General features: G+C 35.5%; 2 protein-coding genes across 2 annotated transcripts; both read left to right on the forward strand.

Annotated features, from left to right (window-relative positions):
* On the forward strand, positions 3,474 to 5,590 carry LOC104780199 (transcription factor WER-like). The gene is made up of 3 exons (XM_010504695.1): positions 3,474 to 3,749; positions 4,448 to 4,577; positions 4,866 to 5,590. The coding sequence occupies exons 1-3, from the start codon at positions 3,572 to 3,574 to the stop codon at positions 5,383 to 5,385; spliced, it is 828 nt and encodes a 275-aa protein (XP_010502997.1). The 5' UTR covers positions 3,474 to 3,571; the 3' UTR covers positions 5,386 to 5,590.
* Positions 18,146 to 20,071, forward strand: LOC104783719. The gene has a single exon (XM_010508839.1). The coding sequence runs from the start codon at positions 18,146 to 18,148 to the stop codon at positions 20,069 to 20,071; it is 1,926 nt and encodes a 641-aa protein (XP_010507141.1).

Below are 20,602 nucleotides of genomic sequence, written 5' to 3' on the forward strand. Positions count from 1 at the left end.
AACAAAATATTCGAGCCTCTAGAACATCCTCTTCTTAAAATCGCTGACGATAGATCAACAAAGACGTGTTCGTGGTTAGGTGTTGACCGACACCAGGAGGATGTCAATGTAGATCGACACCATGCATGATGGGTTGCGAGTTATGCGGCGAGTGTAATATATTGGTGTTGGTTTGATATGTCTTCTTTTGTGTATGATGGGTAATTGCTGGTTGTTGGTTGGTCATATTTAAATATTATTGAGTATTTAATTATATCATATTATATTTAAAGATAAAAAATGGATCTGGTTGTTTCAAGATCTCATCCTCATATTTGTCGATCATAATATTAGTGGACCAACCACTTGATTTTTAACTTTTATCTCACCACTATCATCAAGCCACTGAAGATCATACGTATTCAGCTGCTTATTGACTTTCAAACCAAGTTTCTTGACCAAAGTGTGACTTGTCACATTGGTAAAGCTTCCTCTATTAGTGATAAGGCTGCAAACTTTTCCTTGTACATGACATTTTGTGCGAACCAGGTTTTTTCTTTGATCTTGCTCCTCGGTCTTTAATTTTGGTGCGCTTGGTGCACGATGAGGACGATCAGAACTGTTAGTGGGGTGAATTGTAACACTTTGATTTTAGAGATTTATACAGAGGTTTAAAAGAATTTATTTGGTCACATACATCACCAAAGTGCACTTATCTTTTCGGTCAAAGGACCTGAGAGAATTCCAAAGTAAAGCGTGCTTATGCTGAAGTAGTTTCAGGATAGATGACATTTCTAGAAGTGATTGTCGGAACTGTGTAAGTGTGACTCCCCAGTTTCAGGGATTTACGGAGAGGTTTAAAAGAAATGATTTGGCCACCTATGTCACCAAAGTGGACTTATCTTTTAGGTCAAATGTCCTGAGATAACTCCACAGTTAAACGTGCTTATGCTGGAGTAGTCTTAGGATGGGTGGTCTTCTGGGAAGTGACTGTCGAAACTGTGCGAGTGAGGACAAAACACTGGAAAAGATCATGTGGTGATTTGTAGGGACGGTAACAAGTCTTTACAGTCTTCCGGATGTAGCAAACCGATCGTCGGATATGGATGGGCGAGTGGGCTCACACCATCGGGGGTGATGGTCTTGGTGTGCAACGAGGACGTTGCGATCTGTTAGTGGAGGTGAATTAGGACATCCGAGTTTCAGGGATTTGCGGAGAGGTTTAAAATAATTGATTTGGCCATCCATGTCACCAAAGTGCATTTATCTTTTTGGTCAAAGGTCCTGAGAGAACTCCACAATTAAGCGTATTTATGCTGGAGTAGTCTCAGGATAGGTGACCTTCCGGGAAATGACTGTAGGAACTGTGCGAGTGAGGACAAAACAGAGGAAAAGATCATGTGGTGATTTGTAGGGACAATAACAAGTCTTTAAAACTTCCCGGATGTAGCAAAACAACCGTCAAATATGGATGGGCTCACGGGCCTAGTATGAGTACGTGAGGCCCATTAAAAGAAGTGGGTCAATGAATTGGAATTGGACATGGGGTTCACTGAGAGGTTGGCAGTAAAAGCGTTACAGTAAATGAAGAAAAACACAGAAAAAATCATGTTGTGATTTATAAGGTCAGTAAACAAGTCTTTAATATCTTTCGAACATAATAAACTAGCCGTCGTATATAGGTAAATTCATATCAGAAGGGACATTGAACCCACTAAAACAATGATAGTCAGATGGTTACACTCAGTCTAACCTTTTGTAGTATCAAATAGTCCAAACCTCTTTTATTTTCCAATGGTTTACCTTAAGTAAAGACAAAGACAGACACAGGAAAGAAAACCAGTGGTTCATTTACGAGCGAATTATTATTTTCCAATACTCGTTGAAAATATTGTTGTCTATATGTGTAGACTGTGGAGTCCTTGTCAGAGTATCTTTATATATTTTTTTTTAATAGAAAAATGATCCTAGTTGCTTATGTCATTTAAGATTTTTTCTTTAATTAACGCTTATCTATAATAGCATCTACTAAAAATTTAACTTTCAAATTAAATTTAACATGAAAGCTGCATGATATGCTTATGTTTATAAATACTTGAAAAGGAGTATCCAATAGAGAATTTTTGAAACTATACTTTTTTTAATGCATTTTTTAAAAAAACTGTTTTTTTAGTGTTCATTTTCAAAAATAGCTTTCATTTTAATATGAAAAATTTCTAAATATATATAAAAGTTTAGAATTACTCGATCCAACTATATTTAAAAGTTTACAAAGTATTTATAATTAAGGTTTTAATTTACAATATATTTTTAGGGTTTTACAAGGTATTTATAAGGTATTGTAAAGTATTATAAGGCATTTTATACATATTTGGATGAATCTCAAATTTTCAAATGTTTTTGATAATTTTTAGGAAATAGTTATTTTTGAAATTACTCAGTATAGATAAAGAGCATCTTTAAAATTCCCGGTATTTCAAACCAGAATTTTTTTTTAACAATATATTAACTTGGTAACTATACAATATATATCTTTAAATTCCATGAACTAAGGAAGTTGCATCTACGACTACGAAGGTAAGGTATTTTTTTTATAGATTATTTTAGTACAGTTTTCAAGTTTTATCTTGAAAATAATAGTTAACTGGTTAAAAGTTAAAACTAAAAAAAGAAGTAGATCGTTTTATCTTGGTTGAATCGGTTTAACCAATTCAAGAAAACCCTAACATTGCCATAAATGCTGGTACGTATAACCGAAAGGCCACATGCACACAAGGTGAGTCATCGATACTTTTATTGAATGGAAGGCGTTTTCTATTGCCCGATTTAGAATACACTTCATTAGGCCCATTATTTCGAGCATAAATATATTTTTATATGTATAAACTAATCACGAATTACTCTCAAAGCATGCCTCTTTCTCATTATTTTATTACACAGATGTTGATATTCTACTGGCTCATAAGTTCTTTTCAATAAAATAAAGACAACCCACTAGTAAATTAAAACTATATATTTTTTTAATTTTTTCTCCCAAGAACTGAATCCAGAACAAAGTTATGCCTCTGATGATGTCTATAAGAAACTTTTGAAGTGTCCAAAGACAAAACATTGTTGTTCAAGAATATATGTTTAGTGATGACGAATATATTTATTGTACGGATCTATGTATGGATTTAGTAATGGGGTACTTGTAAATTCTTAATTGGGTAAGAAAATAATGAGCTGGTTCTCATTATGGCGTCGACACTTGTTCGAAGAATAGTGGCTTCTCAAGATTGTTTCCGTGATTGAGGAACTTAAGTAAAACTTTTATAATTCGTGAGGCTAATGATAATGCATATGCTACATGGTTAATCTAGAGTCTTTAGCTAAAGTAAATTAAATAAAATATATAGAATCAAACACCTTCAAAAAGTAAGAAGTGACTGTTGTCAAGCATATATAGATTAATAGACACACATACTATATATACACACACACATGTTCAAATATAGAAACATAGAAGAGCAGATTAATCACAGTCTCTCACACAGACAAAACTTGTAGTATTGGTTTGTGTGTGATAAGAGTTTGTGAGAATTGAACAGGTATGCTTGATTGGGGAGTTCAAGGCCATCATCAAAAGCATGATCATGATCCTTATCAACAACAACAACAACAACAAGGATGTAGAAAGGGACCATGGACACTTGAAGAAGACAAGCTTCTCGCAGAGTATGTTACTACGCATGGTGAAGGAAGATGGAGCACTGTTGCTAAGTGTGCAGGTAACTATTTTGATTCAATCATCGCTTTTATATGTACGTATCTGTTACGTATCGAATCTTCATCGTTAATATCGTACATATTACTAAGGCAATCTATACTGAATGTCTGAATCATCAACAGATAGCCATCCCTCTTCCTATTTGTAACTCTTCCTAATTGAGTTTTTCTATTTCTTTTCTTATTTAATATATCAATATTGTAAGTTAGATTCAATTTATAATCATCATATAATATTAATTAAAACATGCTTTTATGACGATTAATAAAGATAAGTATGAGATCATATACTGTATAAGGGGTAGTTGACCCGATTAAGCTCTTGATTATATATTTTACTCTTGATTCTTTCATATTTTTTTTAAAAAGAAATCTATAAGACACTTTAATTTTCACAAAAAGAAAGAGGAAAATGTCATGGTGGAGAGCTTTTTAGGGTTATTTTTTTCGAAAATGAAAAGATAATCTTATGATTCCCTGTGTTAACGTTTCTGGAGTTGACTTTGATCAGTTTGGGAACATTTTACATAGATTAGACCTTTTTCTTTATTCCAGCATTTTGGTCGAGAAAATATTAAATAGGAAAGATTCACACCATATTATATAGATAAAGATCATCAAGTTCCATTAATTTTTACATATCATGTCATACGTCAAACCCATTTATATTGCCCATTTTTTTCATGGAACTGAAAAATAGGGTTGAATAGAAGTGGTAAGAGCTGTAGACTAAGGTGGGTGAACTACTTGAGGCCAGGACTTAAGAGAGGACAAATCACTCCTCAAGAAGAAGGAATCATCCTTGAACTTCATTCCCTTTGGGGTAACAAGTAAGCTCCTCTTATTTATTTATTTGTTTCTTAACAACATGCAAGTCTACATACTAGATTGATATTTTATAATAAAAACGCTGTTCTATAATCATAAAGAATCACAATTACCCCAAAGTTTTTACTAAAATATGATAGTCCCTACTCCCTACTATTGCTCATGAGTTCATGGTTTCTTTTAAGGTTTATCATCATACGTTTGCATTAGTACACGTATGTTTAGTTTTTTTGTACGTATTCAATATACTTCATGGGAATTTACATATCGCTTTCACAACATATATATAGGTGGTCTACAATCGCAAGATATTTACCAGGACGAACAGATAATGAGATTAAAAACTATTGGAGAACACATTACAAGAAAAAGGAAAAATCATCTTCGAAGCAAGAAAAAGTTAAAAGATCTCGATCCCGGAAAAAAGAAGTAGAACTGAAACCACAACCACAACCACAACCTCAAAGTCACCCCTTTCAGCCAGTGTCCCGAGACCACATGAATCTCGGCAACGAGCAAAACATAGCTTCCTCTTTGTATTACCCGACTAGTGTCTTCAATGACCAATTCTCTATGCCACAAAGTGTTGCAGCAACCTCATCCGACCACTCTATGATCGATGAAAGTCACCTGTGGGGCAACTTGTGGAATCTAAACGACGATGATCTGCATGGTTTTGGTGATGGCTCAGGACAGAGGATACCTGCAGATTTATCTGAGAAGTTTCCCGATGGTGGAATCGAGGCCCCGTCGTGTGGATCAGGGGATTATAGTTATACTGGCTTTTACATGGGTGGTTATATTTTTTAATTAGTATGATCGAAGATACCAAGAAATTGTGTCTTCGTATGGTTAATAGAAATATTAAAAGACCTCATTGTGTATTTTCTAACTTTAGTAGTGATATCTCTTACTAAATAGATCAGAGTGAGGCTAATAAAATGGTTTGGAATGTGTATGTCTCGAAAAATATACCATTGTTTGTATAAGTTTATGGAATGAATAGTCTTAACAATTTCTTTCCATTTATTGATTCCATAAACCGTAAAAGTTTGTAGTCATCATGCATTTGAGTATTTCAGTAAAACCTTGACTCCATCACACATCTTATTCTGATAAAAACATATTTGGGTTATATTTCTCAATAGTCATATTGGTTAATTTTGAGGGGAAGATAAAAGTAATAGATATTCCTTTATATATATATATATATATATATATATATTTCTTTTGCTGTGAAACCAATGATTGTTTTCGGCGTATTGAAGTTAAAGATTTTACTTGAAGTAAAACAACGTAAATTCATATCAAAATTTTACAACACTTTTTTTTAAAAAGTTAAAATAATTATAATTCAATAATTCACATTTTATGGAAAATTTGTAGCTTATTCATGATAATTTTTCAGTAGCTTTACAATATTTATTTCAGATTAATATCGGAAGGTTATGATGCAGTCAGTCTCTCCTCACCTCTTTTACGTTGGCCTAAGTGATTCCACCTTTTTCTCGTTCGTTTCCAAGTGTTGTGGATCGAGTGGTTGGACGCAGGCCGGTTTAGAAATGTGACAATGAGCAAGACACGGGTAGCTGAACACACAAGTTTTGTGTTAGAGTTTCCTTTAGTGAAAATTCGAGTTTTTATCTGGTAAAGTTGTTTAAACTATATTACTTACGCATGTGGTAGGTAAAAAAATTAATCTTTGCTCCACAAAATGATCGAGAGAGACCAATAATTGTTTCATAGAGCCTCCTATCTTGTGATATGCTAAATCTCACACTCTAATCGGTGTGGTCCTTACGTCATATCAAATTTGAGATTAATTTATCGGCTCGCAGAGGAATAAGAAACGGTAATAGATGAAAAACACTTGAGCACCTAGTACATGTATAGGCCTAGAGCAGGTCATGGGTACAAGCCAGCCAAGCTAATGCTTGCAGCCAGATAATCTATATAAATTAATTTTTCGATCTAGTGGTAGTATTTTTGATGGGCAGATCCTGGGTTCGAGTCCCCAACTATCACTCTCTAGTCTCTACATTATTTTCTCCCCCGTTTTTTACTTACAATATTTTTTTATATTTAAAATTGCCTTTTTCTATGAGAAGCCTCATAAAAAAAATGTAGGGCTGGCTCTATTAATATGCTGATGGACCTGAATCTTACCTGAACCCAAACGCATAGCCTGATACATATGTGTTAGTTCGGAAGATAAACGTCTATATACAATCCTCTTCTTAACGAGAGGAGGATCCGATTATAAAAAAGAAATATTTAACTTGAGACAGGATAATAGCAATTTTTCTTTTGTTATTCCCATACTCAGACCATATTTTCTGACCATTCTCTGGGCATATTCTTTGACCAATTTTGGTTCTTTTTCTACTACTTCTAGAATCTAGTCTTCTCTTAACATGAACACATTATGGATCAGTTCTTTTCGACCATATTGCAAACAAATCTTTATTTTCACATGTTTTCCGGTCTTTCCTTATCCTAACCATGACAGTTAAATGATCTGTCTCCCTTTTTTACTCTCTTTTTTGACTAAACGTGTTTTTTGTATATCGTCGGTAGACAACCCGTCCTATTTTCGGACTAGATGACTTTTTTTTGCTTTCACAAAACAATTTTACCCGTTATATTTTGAACTCACGTACAAAAAACCTCATAAACATGTACATCAGCCTCTCTATTTTAGTGGAGGCCCAACAAGTTTGTGTTAGGGCAGTAGAATATATTATAATTTTTAAGAATGTGATATTGTGTTGCGGAAGTAAAGGGTTCGAATCTTTTATGTTTGCTTTTATCTGTTTATAAGTGGGCCTCAAAAGAAATTCAGGTTTAGGCAGAGATCAGCTTTAGGCAATTGCACATTGTAATCTGTCAATAACAATCACCAATAATATTACAATGCCTTTTCTTCTAACTTGTGGCACAAACGCTATTACAACCATTGTGGAGTACTTGTAGTGAGGGGAAAATCAGAATTTGGCAGCGCATAAAGGATCCATGTGCATGCACGAGAGAGTATTGGCTGTTGAAAGCTTATCTTGGTTGATGTTTTCTTAGGAAGTATCGTTAAGTTCCAAGATGTGATAACAAGACCAAAAAGTAAGCCAAAAGACAAAAGAATTATGATAAAGTTGCTCACTAGCTTTAATGACTCCATAACAGCGACTCCACCAACTGATGTGATCTTGGCTATATTTCATTCGCGTCTCCGTTCATGATTATGACACCTTTAAAAGTATATGTTCTAGAATATCCGTTAACTAATTGAGACTCAAACTCTCCAATGTTGTTACTTATTTTGTCGCTTTGAACCATGCTACTACTCTTACGTCTTAACCCTTTCATCTTTGCATCTCCGTTAACCTTCACAACACGCTTCTCTTCTGATTTTCTGGTTCCAACATCATCGTTGGTTGAAATCACCTCATCTTTTGCTTGCGACAGCTACGTCCATGAGTAAAAGATTACTCTTTGCTTATTTATCCTCTAATAAGAAATATAAAATTAATAATGTAATAATCGATCTGATGAATATCCTTCTTATCTCGAGGACTTCAAAGCAGATTCTTTAGATTGGCATTTTACTAATACCTAAGCATGCTAGTGGGAGAGACGAGGAGCAATGAGTCACCATATGGAATTCCATTGCAAGTATATGAACCATATCCCAATGGGACTCCGTGCAGTGCATAACACCTTCCTACTACACATGTATGTACACCCCTCTCAAACAGTGGCCAACCAGCTCGATTAGGTTTTAGGCTTTGGGAAAAATTTAACACATGGGCTTAGGCCTAATGGCATAATAGGGTTTGCATTAAGTTATTCGTTTTCAGTTTGATGATTACTTTACACTTTGACGATTTCTTAATATTTTTAAAGAAGCGATGGTTGTTTTCCTATACTTTTTAATTTACTATTGAGGCCATTATTTAGATCTTAAACTCCATGATCTCTAGAAGTCTAGAACAGCGATATGTACGTTGCCAAATATGATAATTTTTTAGTCAGTTTTTATAAGCACCACAAAATTCATGTTCTCCTGGAAGTATAATGATTCTTCTATTATTTTTATTCGTGAAAAGACTAAGCCTTTATAGATTTTATAATGATTCTTCTATTATTTATAGATTTTTGTTCGTGAAGGTAATGAAAACTTTTATAGATTTTTTAACAGTAGATGCAAACAAAACAATTTTGTCGAAGTTTTCTTCTGCCTTTATTTTGTCGCAATAGGAACTTTCACAGACATGAATGATACATAATGCATCTCATTTATTATTAGCGAATATAAGAAACTACTTTCTAAGCGAGATCAACACATTTTCTCTTGATAGATTTTTCCAAAACTTCCCAACTAGATTTTACATTTTACTAGATGTGCCAACACTATAAAATATTAACATTTGGCAATTGATAAGTACACTTATGTACTCATTACAAAAAGTAACATAAGAAAACATGTTCGTTAAAAGCAAAATTAAAACATAAGTGAGTGTACCGCTGAATGCATGGACTGGGAAAAATCATGGGTTTCAAAACTGTAATTTTGATTAAAATATTATTGAAAACAATCATATTATATTAATAAGAAGAATATTTAAGATTATTTTGAACTCTTTCATACCCAAAGTTCTTATTTGATATCTAGAGAGGTTGGTGCATATATTGTAAATTTGCCAATGGTTTCAATAATATATTATTGGTATCGTTCAGTACCCCACTGATATATAATAACCAAAAGAAGGTTGAATTCAAAATTATTGTGATGGATGCACAAAAGGAAAAAAAGTTGAAAAAGGTTGATGGTGCAAATTGGAGCATGCAAGAATGGTGTCCAACTATCTATTTTCAATTTGATATAAGAATCTTTCATCTTTTAATTATTTAGTAATATTATACTGTTTTCTATAATAAGGTATGTTCATATTTTAAAGAGGTTTTGCTTCTTTTAACCTTTTTATTATCCAATAATATGATAGTTTAACCTCCCGTTTTAGAATCGCTAGGCACTAGTCGGACGGTCGGGATCAGCCTAGCGCTTATCGAGAAAATCGAAAATTAAACAGAAATTAATCGGGGATTAGTTTTAGGGTTATTTTATTAAATTAATAATAAAATAAAATATGTAGTATTAAATATATGTATAATTATGTTTATGTTAAAATAAAAATATCAAATAAAATATAACACTATAGTACTGTCTTTAAAATTATGGTAAATACATAAAGCGTAATTTTAAAAGAAATTTTTTGATTTTCATTAAAAGTTTGTACATTAGTTATTGTAAAACATCATAAACTCTTAATTTAAATGTCTAAATAACAAAAAAAAAAAAAAATACATATTTGCTTTATATTTGGCTCTAAAAATAATCATTATATATAAAATTAAGCGGGAAGTAATCGGATTAGACGGGTTATAATCAAATTAGACAAGTATAATTGGATAATTGGTGCTAGGCGGGTATTAGTCATTAATCGAGGCGGAGAGGGTGGGCATAGCAATTTTGCGAGGCGTAATCGATGCTATGCGGAGATTTTTAAAACAGAGGTTTAACCTAATGAGTTTTCAATACATAGTTTAAGGGTAAATTAATTCATCTAACTGTTGTCTATGGGGATCCTCTTCGGAAAAATCGGAAAGATGTTTGTCAACGGTTAAGTCGTATTAGTTACTTCGATCCACTCTGTGGTTTTTAATAGGGGATTTTAACGAGCTCACCAGGAACCATAAGAAAAGAGATGGAGTTTTACGGCATACCAGAACCTTTATCCCTTTCAATTAAATGATTAAGTATTGTGGATGACATGCTCAAATTTACCCTAGAGCTACTCTCTCAAATTAAGAGATCATTGTAGTATTTAGGGATTGAATCCACAAAGACTCTAGATACACACAATAGACTTAATAATCTTTCAATTATGCTAAACATAATATGTTGTATTTAAATTACAATGCAAAAAGAAAATAAAAGTTGTGTAAATTCAGATGGAAGAAAAGCTAGGTCTAGGGAATAATCTCAGGAAAATATGGAATATCAAATCAATCAATAAATCAGGATTCAATCAATTAAATTCAGATCATGAACTCTAAACTCTGTTGTAAAATAAATCTGTTCTCACTACAAATACAATCTAAGTTTAAAACTAGAAAAACTAAATCTCTTTATAAAATTCAAGTTAAAAACCAGCTTTAAAAACAAGTTTAGTTTGTTTAAAAATTTGCAAAATCAGACTCTTTGTAAAAAGCATTTTTGTTCATCAAAGATTTTTGTCAGGAAAATCAATTATATCCTCATATCAATTTATTTTCTAAGTTATTAATTCTAGGTGATCCATCAAGAATTAATATGAAGAACAACAAAAGATGAAGAATAACCAAAGATGAAGAACACAGAAGAATATGAATCCCACGAAATCAACAAATCTAATAAACCATAAAAATCCTAATGAGAATCCCTAAACCTAACAAGAGAGTTCCTCAGACATTATTACAAAGACACAAATCAAAATTTGAATAAATTGCATTAAGAAAATAGTATAGAGAAGTAAGGGAGTTCGAAATCTCTCTCAACAGGGTTGAGTTCTGACTTGTCTCCAAAAGCTCTCTGGATCTCTCTCTCTCAAAAGTTTGCAGAAAATAAAGCTTAAGGGTTTCTAAAACCTTAAAATCCTATTTATTTATCTCTAAACACGCCAGAGACTTAATATTGCAATTAGAGAAAATTTTGGGCTAGCTTTGCAAAACTTCAGAACTTGAGAAACTCGGACTTGTCTTGATGTGAATACTGCATCGAACAACGCAAACACCTGCATCAGTCGATGCATCTCTGTGAACTCTTATTCGAACTTCACAGCTTAGCCTCAATGCTCAAATGTGATCCAAATCCTCCTATCTTGCTCCATTATGATCCATCCTAGCCAATAAGTACATAATCCTATAAATACTCAAAACAACCTAAAAAGTAAATCAAAAGTCTAAAAAACACTTATATCATGGTTAAAAACCGTAAACACCGTGATTTATCAACTCCCCAAGACTTAGCCTTTGCTTGCCCTCAAGCAAAACATCAGCTTCACCTGTGAAAGAGGATTGAAAACGTGGAACTTGATATATCATGGTTTTTGTGGTTTTTAACCATGGTATAAGTACGTTTTTTGAGTCTTTTGATTTGTTTTCTAGGTTGTTTTTGAGTCTTTATAGGTTTAGGTACTCATTGGCACGGATGGAACACAAAAGAGCTAAAAAGGATGATTTGGAGCATAATCAAAGCATTAAGGCTGATCAACGAAGGTCGGAGACGAGTTCAAGAGTATGCATCGGTCGATGTATCATTAAGCATCGATCGATGCAGTCCCCAAAAGCCGAATCGGAAGTTTTTTCCACAAGCTTTAGAAGATTTACAAAATTTGTCCAAGTTTCCCTTATTTGCAATTAAGGCCCAAGACGTGTTTTAGAGTATATTTAGGATTTTTATGGTCATTGTGAAGACCTAAGTTATTTTCTAGCAAGTATTATTTTTCTGCAACCTTGAGAGATTTTTGAGAGCGGTTGGAGAGACGGATCTGATTTCATCTGTAGAGAGAAGATTCCTAAACTCCTTATTTACTCCTTTAATATATATTGCATATTATTCAGAATATGTCTGAGTAGTTTGCTTGTTAGGTTTTGGGTTTTTCTTAGAGTTTTTATGGTGTATTAGATCTGTTATTTTTAGGATTCATTATCTTCTGTGATCTTCATCTTAGGTTGTTCTTCATATTAATTCTTGATTGATCACCTAGAGTTAATAACCTAGGAAAATAAATTGATATGAGAATATAATTGATTTTCCTGATAAAACCTTTTGATGAGCAAAATTATTTCCTGCAAACAGATTTGATTTAATAATTTTGTGAACAATCTAAACTAGTTTTAAAGCTGATTTTTAACCTTGCTACAAAGAGATTTAGATTTTCTGGTTTTAAATTTAGATAATATTTGCAGTGAGAACTGACTTATTTTACAAAAGAGTTTAGAGTTCTAAATCTGATTTAAATTGCTTGAATCCTATTAATTTATTGATTTAATAATATATAATTTCCTGAGAAATTCTCTATGCCTAGCTCTTTGATCCTTTGAATTTACAACACTTTTTAATTCTATTTTCTGAATTGTTTTTAAATTAATATTTTGATTGAGCATAATTAAAATACTGATGGGTAGGTAAATTACTGATGATCCCATTATTCTACTCTTGAGTCAAATGATCACACAAAGCTTGGAAGCGAGGGGTAGGTAAATTACTGATGATCCCGGTATTCGGTTACACTTTTGATTAAAAGAAAAAAAAAATCAATCCCTTGGAAGTGAGAAAAGGGAGAGGAAAGGAGATGTATGAAGAATGTCTTGGCTTGAAGAGAGTCCATATGCCACTGATCGATACACCAAGGTAAGAACTCACTTGTATTTGCTTTAATTTATGTAATGAGATGACAATGGTGAGACTGGAGATTCCTAAGGATTGTGAGATTTGAGTAAGGAATGTTGATGCTTCTCAATTGACAAAGTATATGAAGTAAGTTCTGAAGATCAAGGCGATGAAGAGTGCGAAAAACAGTTACCTGCAGTTGAGAGAATTCCATGTTTTCAAACCTCTTTCACAGGTCTAAGTTTCTGTTTTGGTTGAGGGCAAGCAAAGGCTAAGTCTGGGGAGTTGATATATCATGGTTTTTGTGGTTTTTAACCATGGTATAAGTACGCTTTTTGAGTCTTTTGATTTGTTTTCTAGGTTTTTTTTTTGAGTCTTTATAGGTTTAGGTACTCATTGGCACAGATAGAATACAAAGAAGCTAAAAAGGGTGATTTGGACCATAATCAAAGCATTAAGGCTGATCAACGAAGGTCGGAGACGAGTTCAAGAGTATGCATTTGTCGATGCATCATTAAGCATCGATCGATGCAGTCCCCAAAAGCCGAACCAGAAGTTTTCTCCACAAGCTTTAGAAGATTTACAAAATTTGCCAAAGTTTCCCTTATTTACAATTAAGGCCCAAAACGTGTTTTAGAGTATATTTAGTATTTTTATGGTCATTGTTAAGACCTAAGTTATTTTCTAGCAAGTATTATTTTTCTGCAACCTTGAGAGATTTTTGAGAGCGGTTGGAGAGACGGATCTGATTTCATCTGTAGAGAGAAGATTCCTAAACTCCTTATTTACTCTTTTAATATCTATTGCATATTATTCAGAATCATGATTTGTTCTTCATTGAATATGTCTGAGTAGTTTGCTTGTTCGGTTTAGGGTTTTTCTTAGGGTTTTGATGGTTTATTAGATCTGTTATTTTTAGGATTCATTATCTTCTGTGATCTTCATCTTAGGTTGTTCTTCATATTAATTCTTGATTGATCACCTAGAATTAATAACCTAGGAAAATAAATTGATATGAGAGTATAATTGATTTTCCTGATAAAACCTTTTGATGAGCAAAATTATTTCCTGCAAACAGATTTGATTTAATAATTTTGTGAACAATCTAAACTTGTTTTTAAAGCTGATTTTTAACCTTGAATTTTACAAAGAGATTTGGATTTTCTGGTTTTAAATTTAGATAATATTTGCAGTGAGAACTGACTTATTTTACAAAAGAGTTTAGAGTTCTAGATCTCATTTAAATTGCTTGAATCCTATTAATTTATTGATTTAATAATCTGTAATTTTCTGAGAAATTCCCTATGCCTAGCTCTTTGATCTTTTGAATTTACAACACTTTTTAATTCTGTTTTCTGCATTGTTTTTAAATTAATATTTTGATTTTGCATAATTAAAAAATTAATAAGTCTATTGTGTGATATAGAGTCTCTGTGGATTCGACCCCTAGAGTATTACAACTGCAAGGCTGTTAGTACCATTAGGGTATTACAATTTGAGCATATCAAATTTTGGCGCCGTTGCCGGGGACTCTTTTGATTCACCATTAGATTAAAGTCTTTGATTTTGTCTAAATTTTTATTTTTCTATTTTACTCACACGCTTTTGTTTCTTTTCTCTTGTGTGTTTCAGGTACATGCCTAAGCCTAGCACCAGGAAAAATCCTACTGGTCCAGTTGTTAAGCTTACAAACCAAGAGTTAGGACAACTAAAGCGTGAAAACACAAAAGCGGCCAAGTTAGTGAAGATGGTCAAAACACTCATATTGAGACCTGATGATGGAGTTTTGAGGGATCAAGAGGGTCACGTGTACAACGATCAAGGCCAGAAACTCGATGCTGAAGGACGAGTTATTCAGGAAGAACTCGTAGTGGTCGATGAGAATGCACGTTGCATCGAGCGACGCAATGACAGCATCGATCGACGCAACCAAGACAGTATCGACCAACGCAACGTTGGCATCGATCGACGCAATGCCAGATCTGGTGCGAATGGTGCGGATTTGGATGGTAACGACCAGCAGAACCTTCAGGGCAGAAGTGATAACAATGGAGAGCTTGTCAAGACTCTTGCGGACTCCAACAGACCAGACTTGTTCTATGAGAACCGCTCCGCAATTGTCCCTCCTCCATTTCCCAGGAATGATTTTGAGTTGAAGCCTGCCTACTTCGCTCTTGTCGGCCAAAGACCATTCCAGAATTTGCCCCATGAGAAGCCTGTAGACCACATTGAGCATTTTGAGGATATAGTCACCAGCATTAAGGCTAATGGAGTCACATAGGATTATCTATATTGCAAGCTCTTCCCCTACTCTCTTGCTGGGGAAGCCTCTCATTGGCTAAGGCAACTCAAACCAGGATCTCTGAAGACCTGGAATGACATCAAGGTGGCATTTTTGAACTACTTCTATGATGATGCGATGTTTGATGAGCTGAGGATTAAGCTTTCCACCTTTAGACAAGGACCTGCTGAATCTTACAAAGCTGCTTGGGTGAGGTTCAAAGCACATCAGAGAGACTGTCTGCATCATGGGTTCTCAGAGGTGCAATTGATTAGTATCTTCTTCAGTGGTATTGATTGGAGGTATCAGATGGCTTTGGATGCTGCTAGTGATGGGAATTTCAAGACAAGGTATCCAGATGAAGCTGAACAGTTGATTGAAAGGCTAGCATCAAGCAACAGTACCAAGAATGCAGACTTAGAGCGGAAAAGAGCACATGAAGGGTATGATTCAAATCAGTTTGCTACAGTGAATGCCAAGTTGGATACAGTTCATAACCTTCTTGTTGGAAAGACGTCAGTCCATTTTGCTGAAGATGTTGAGATTTTTGAGCCAGAGCCACAAAATGTATAAGAAGATGTCAACGTTGTGTATGGAAATTAAGGCCAAAATTTTGGAAATCAGCAAGGCAACAAGTCTTTTAGTGGAAACAACCAGCGCAATAACTATCAGTCTAATTCTACATGCTACATTCCTAAGTAAGATTATCAGAAGCTGCAGCAGAGCAGTGGTTACACCAGGACCTATGGCAACTCTTCTTACCAATCTCCTCCTCCTAAGACAACTGAAAGTAGGATGGAGGCAATGCTTGAGCAGATCCTTCAGGGGCAAGAACAGTTAACGGTAACATTCAATGGGAAGATTGACCATGTCTATACTGAGCTTACTGGAAAATTTGATTCATTGAATATTCAAGTTAAGAAGCTGGAGAGCCAAGTTGCACAAACTGCTGGAGCTGTGGAGAGGCAAGAAGGATACTTACCAGCAAGAACTGAATCCAACCCTAAGCACTCCTGCAATGCTGTGACCTTAAGGAGTGGTAAGCAATTACAGTCTGAAGCTGAGAAGAAGCAGAGAGCCCAGGAATTGCAGGAACTGATCGATGAGGATGATGAGTTTGACGATCCGGAACCTGCGTCTACCGATGCAGCTGCAAAGCATCGAGCGACGCAACCCTCAGTGGTCGTAGAAGAATTGACTTTGCGAGACAACATCGACCGATGCAATGTCCAAACCGAGACTGAAGTTATGAAAGCTTCCATTCCATTTGCTGAGAGAGTGTACAAGCCTAAGGTTCCTTTTCCTAAGAACCCAAGAAAGTCTAAACAAGAGCTCGATGATGCTAAGTGTAAGGCTATGATGGATAAGCTTGTTATTGAGTTTCCATTGATTGATGCAGTTAAGACTTCCCCAATGCTTAGGAGATATGTCAAGAGGATGGTGACTAAGGATTTGAATGCTGAGCAGGGAGTATGATGATTTCAGCCCAAGTCAGTGCCATCATTCAGAACAAGATCCCAAAAAAGCTACCTGATCCATGTAGTTTTGTTCTTGATTGTACAATCTTCAGTGAAAGGTTTGATAGATCTTTGTGTGATCTTGGTTCCAGTATCAATTTAATGCCAAGATCAGTAGCACTCAGCCTTGGGATGACATATTTCCAACCTACCAAGATTACTCTTATCCTTGCTGACCGATCAGTTCGCATTCCTGAAGGTATTCTTGAAGATGTTCCAATTAAGATTGGTAATTGTTTGATACCTACTGATTTTGTGGGCTTGAAGTATGAAGAAGAGCCTAAGGATCCTTTAATCTTGGGAAGATCATTCTTAGCTACTGCTGGAGCTATTATTGATGTCAAGAAAGGACAGATTGGTCTTAATGTTGAAGATTTATAGATGCGTTTTGACATGGATAAGCTGGTTAAGAGGCTAACAATAGATGGTCAAACTTTTTATGTGGATACATTGTCTAATCTAGCTGAAGAGATTTTCTAGGAGTTGCATCCTGAAGATCCTCTTAAGAGAGCATTGGTTGCTTCTACTGAAGAAGCTGAGCATTTAGATGACATTGCTGCTGGGTATGTCAAGCTACTAGATGCTAATGAGCAAGTGAAGAAGTTGGTTGAACAAGAGGAATTGGTCGGTACTTCTTCACAAGCTGAGAAACTATCAGATTGGAGCCTTGAGAAAGCTCCAAAGCTAGATCTTAAGCCACTTCTTGCGGGGTTAAGGTATGCATTTCTAGGTGAAAATTCTTTTTATCCTGTTATTGTTAATGCTTCCTTAAACAATGCAGAGCTCACTTTATTGCTAAGCAAGCTGCGCAAGTTTCACAAAGCTCTTGGCTATTCTCTTGATGATATTGCAGAGATATCTCCGAAATTGTGCATGCATAGGATTCATCTTGAGGAAGGAGCTAAGACATCTATTGAGCATCAGAGGAGGCTAAATCCGAATTTGCAAGATGTTGTCAAAAAGGAGATCATGAAATTGCTGAAGAGAAGCACTTAGTTCTTAATTGGGAGAAGTGTCATTTTATGGTTAGAGATGGTATAGTGCTTGGTCACAGGGTTTTACAAGCTGGTATTGAAGTTGACCGAGCTAAGATAGAAGTGATGACAGATCTTCAACCACAAAGATAGTGTGGAGTTGGTCAGGAGTTTTCTTGGATATGCAGGGTTCTACAGACGCTTCATCAAGCATTTCAGTAAGATAGCTAGACCACTTTCAGCTCTATTATGGAAGGATGTCAAGTTTGAGTTTACTGATGAATCCCGTTTAGCTTTTGAACGGATTAAGCAAGAGCTTGTGAGTGCTCCAATTGTTCAACCACCAGATTAGGATTTGCCTTTTGAGGTAATGTGTGATGCCAGCGATTTTGCAGTGGGAGCAGTGCTAGGACAGAGGAAGGATAAGAAACTTCATGTTATTTACTATGCTAGTAGAACACTTGATGATGCCCAAAGAAATTATGAAACAACAGAGAAGGAGCTGCTAGCAGTAGTGTTTGCTTTTGAGAAGTTTCGTTCTTACTTGGTTGGATCAAAGGTAATAGTTCATACAGATCATGCTGCACTCAAATACTTGATGCAGAAAAAGGATGCCAAGCCAAGGTTACTAAGATGGATTCTTCTTCTTCAAGAATTTGACATTGAGGTTAAGGACAAGAAAGGGATAGAGAATGGAGTAGCTGATCATTTATCAAGGATTAAGATAGAAGATGATGTTCCGATTCATGATTCACTGCTAGAGGAGAATGTCTACTTTGTTGATATTGGTTCTCAAGCAACATTGTCTCGGGAAGTTTTGCAGACTCGTGGCAATGCATCGATCGACACAGCTGGTGCATCGATCAATGCTGAATCTCGATACGAACAGGACTTGGCGATTGTGTCGACCTATGCATCATTAAGCATCGATCGAAGCTTGGTTCAAGAATTATCGGGTTATGCGTTTAACGACGATGTGACTGCTGTAACTACTTCTGATCAACCATGGTATGCTGATATCGCGAATTACCTTGCTGTTGAGGTGGAACCAGAAAAGTTTACAGGGTATGCTAAAAAGAAGTTCTTGAGAGATCTTAGGAGATACTATTGGGATGAATCTTACTTGTATAAGCATTGCAGTGATGGAGTTTACAGAAGATGTTTAGCAGAAATGGAGGTACTTTACGTTTTGTTTCATTGTCATGGATCCGACTATGCCGGACATTTTGCTACATTCAAGACGGTTTCCAAAGTTCTCCAAGCAGGCTTTTGGTGGCCAACGATGTTCAAAGACGCTCATGAGTTTGTTTCAAGATGCGATGTCTGTCAGCGGAAGGGTCAAATCAGTAAACGACATAAGATGCCACAAAACTTCATTCTTGAGGTTGAAGTGTTTGATTGTTGGGGCATTGATTTTATGGGACCATTCCCTTTTTCTTACAAGAACAAGTACATCCTTGTAGCTGTTGACTATGTCTCCAAATGGGTGGAAGCTATTGCAAGTCCCAAGAATGATTTTGATGTGGTTCTTAAGCTGTTTAAGACCATTATCTTCCTTAGGTTTGGAGTGCCTCAGATTGTTATCAGTGATGGAGGTAAACACTTTATTAATAAAGTGTTTGATAAGTTGTTGAAGAAGTATGGAGTTCAGCATAGAGTAGCCATCCAATATCATCCCCAGACTAGTGGTCAAGTTGAGGTTTCTAACCACCAAATCAAAGAAATCCTTGAGAAGACAGTGGGTGTTACAAGAAAGGATTGTGCAGCCAAGTTAAATGATGCACTTTGGGCATATCGGACTGCATATAAGACACCACTTGGCACTACACCTTTTCATCTGCTTTATGGGAAAGCATGTCATCTTCCAGTGGATCTAGAGTACAAAGCAGTCTGGGCTATTAAATTGCTGAATTTTAATGCCAAGACAGCTTCAGAGAGAAAGTTGGTTCAGCTGAATGAGTTAGATGAGTTTCGACATCATGCATTTGAGAACTCTAAGCTATACAAGGAGAGAACCAAGGCTTATCGTGATAAGAAGATCATTTCCAGAAATTTTGAGCCTAATGATCAGGTACTTCTGTACAACTCTCGCTTGAAGCTATTTCCAGGTAAACTTCGTTCTCGCTGGTCCTGGCCATTCACTATCCAAGACGTCCGCCCTTATGGAGCTATTGTGCTGCTGAACTCCAAGGGAGAGAAGTTTACTGTTAATGGACAGAGGGTGAAACATTATTGGGCTAATCCCGGGATACCAGACGGACACATTGTGCGTTTGGATGATGCACCTTCTGCCTAATCCGCTGCCAAGTCAAGCTAATGACTTAAAATAAGCGCTGAGTGGGAGGCAACCCACTGGTAGGATTTAATTATTTTTATTTTTATTTTTATTTTTAGGATTTACTAACATATTGATTTTTAGTTTTGAGTTTAAGTGATACAGCAATCGTAAAAAAAATACAGAAGTGATTTGCATCGACCGACACAGCTGGTGCATCGGTCGATGCATAGCTCAATGTTGTTGATGGATCCGAGATTAAACGGGCTGTTGGGTTTGAAAGAATCGAATTGATGGTGGGCCGAATTAAGCCCAGTTGCATCGACCCAACACTTGCATCGACCGATGCAACTCCAGCATCGATCGATGCAAGTTAACCTAGAGTCGCGATTAAAGTCCCCCCGACTTCGTCTTCTTCGCTTCTCTCCGTCAAAACCAGAACCGAAACAACACAATCTTCAATCGACCATATCTCCTTCGTTTCTTGCCCAAATCCATCAATTCAAAGGCCAAACTGCTCGGTTTTCTCTCCTCTACTTGATCCCATACTCA

Source organism: Camelina sativa, chromosome 4 (assembly GCF_000633955.1).
Source record: "Camelina sativa cultivar DH55 chromosome 4, Cs, whole genome shotgun sequence".
NCBI lineage: Eukaryota > Viridiplantae > Streptophyta > Magnoliopsida > Brassicales > Brassicaceae > Camelina > Camelina sativa.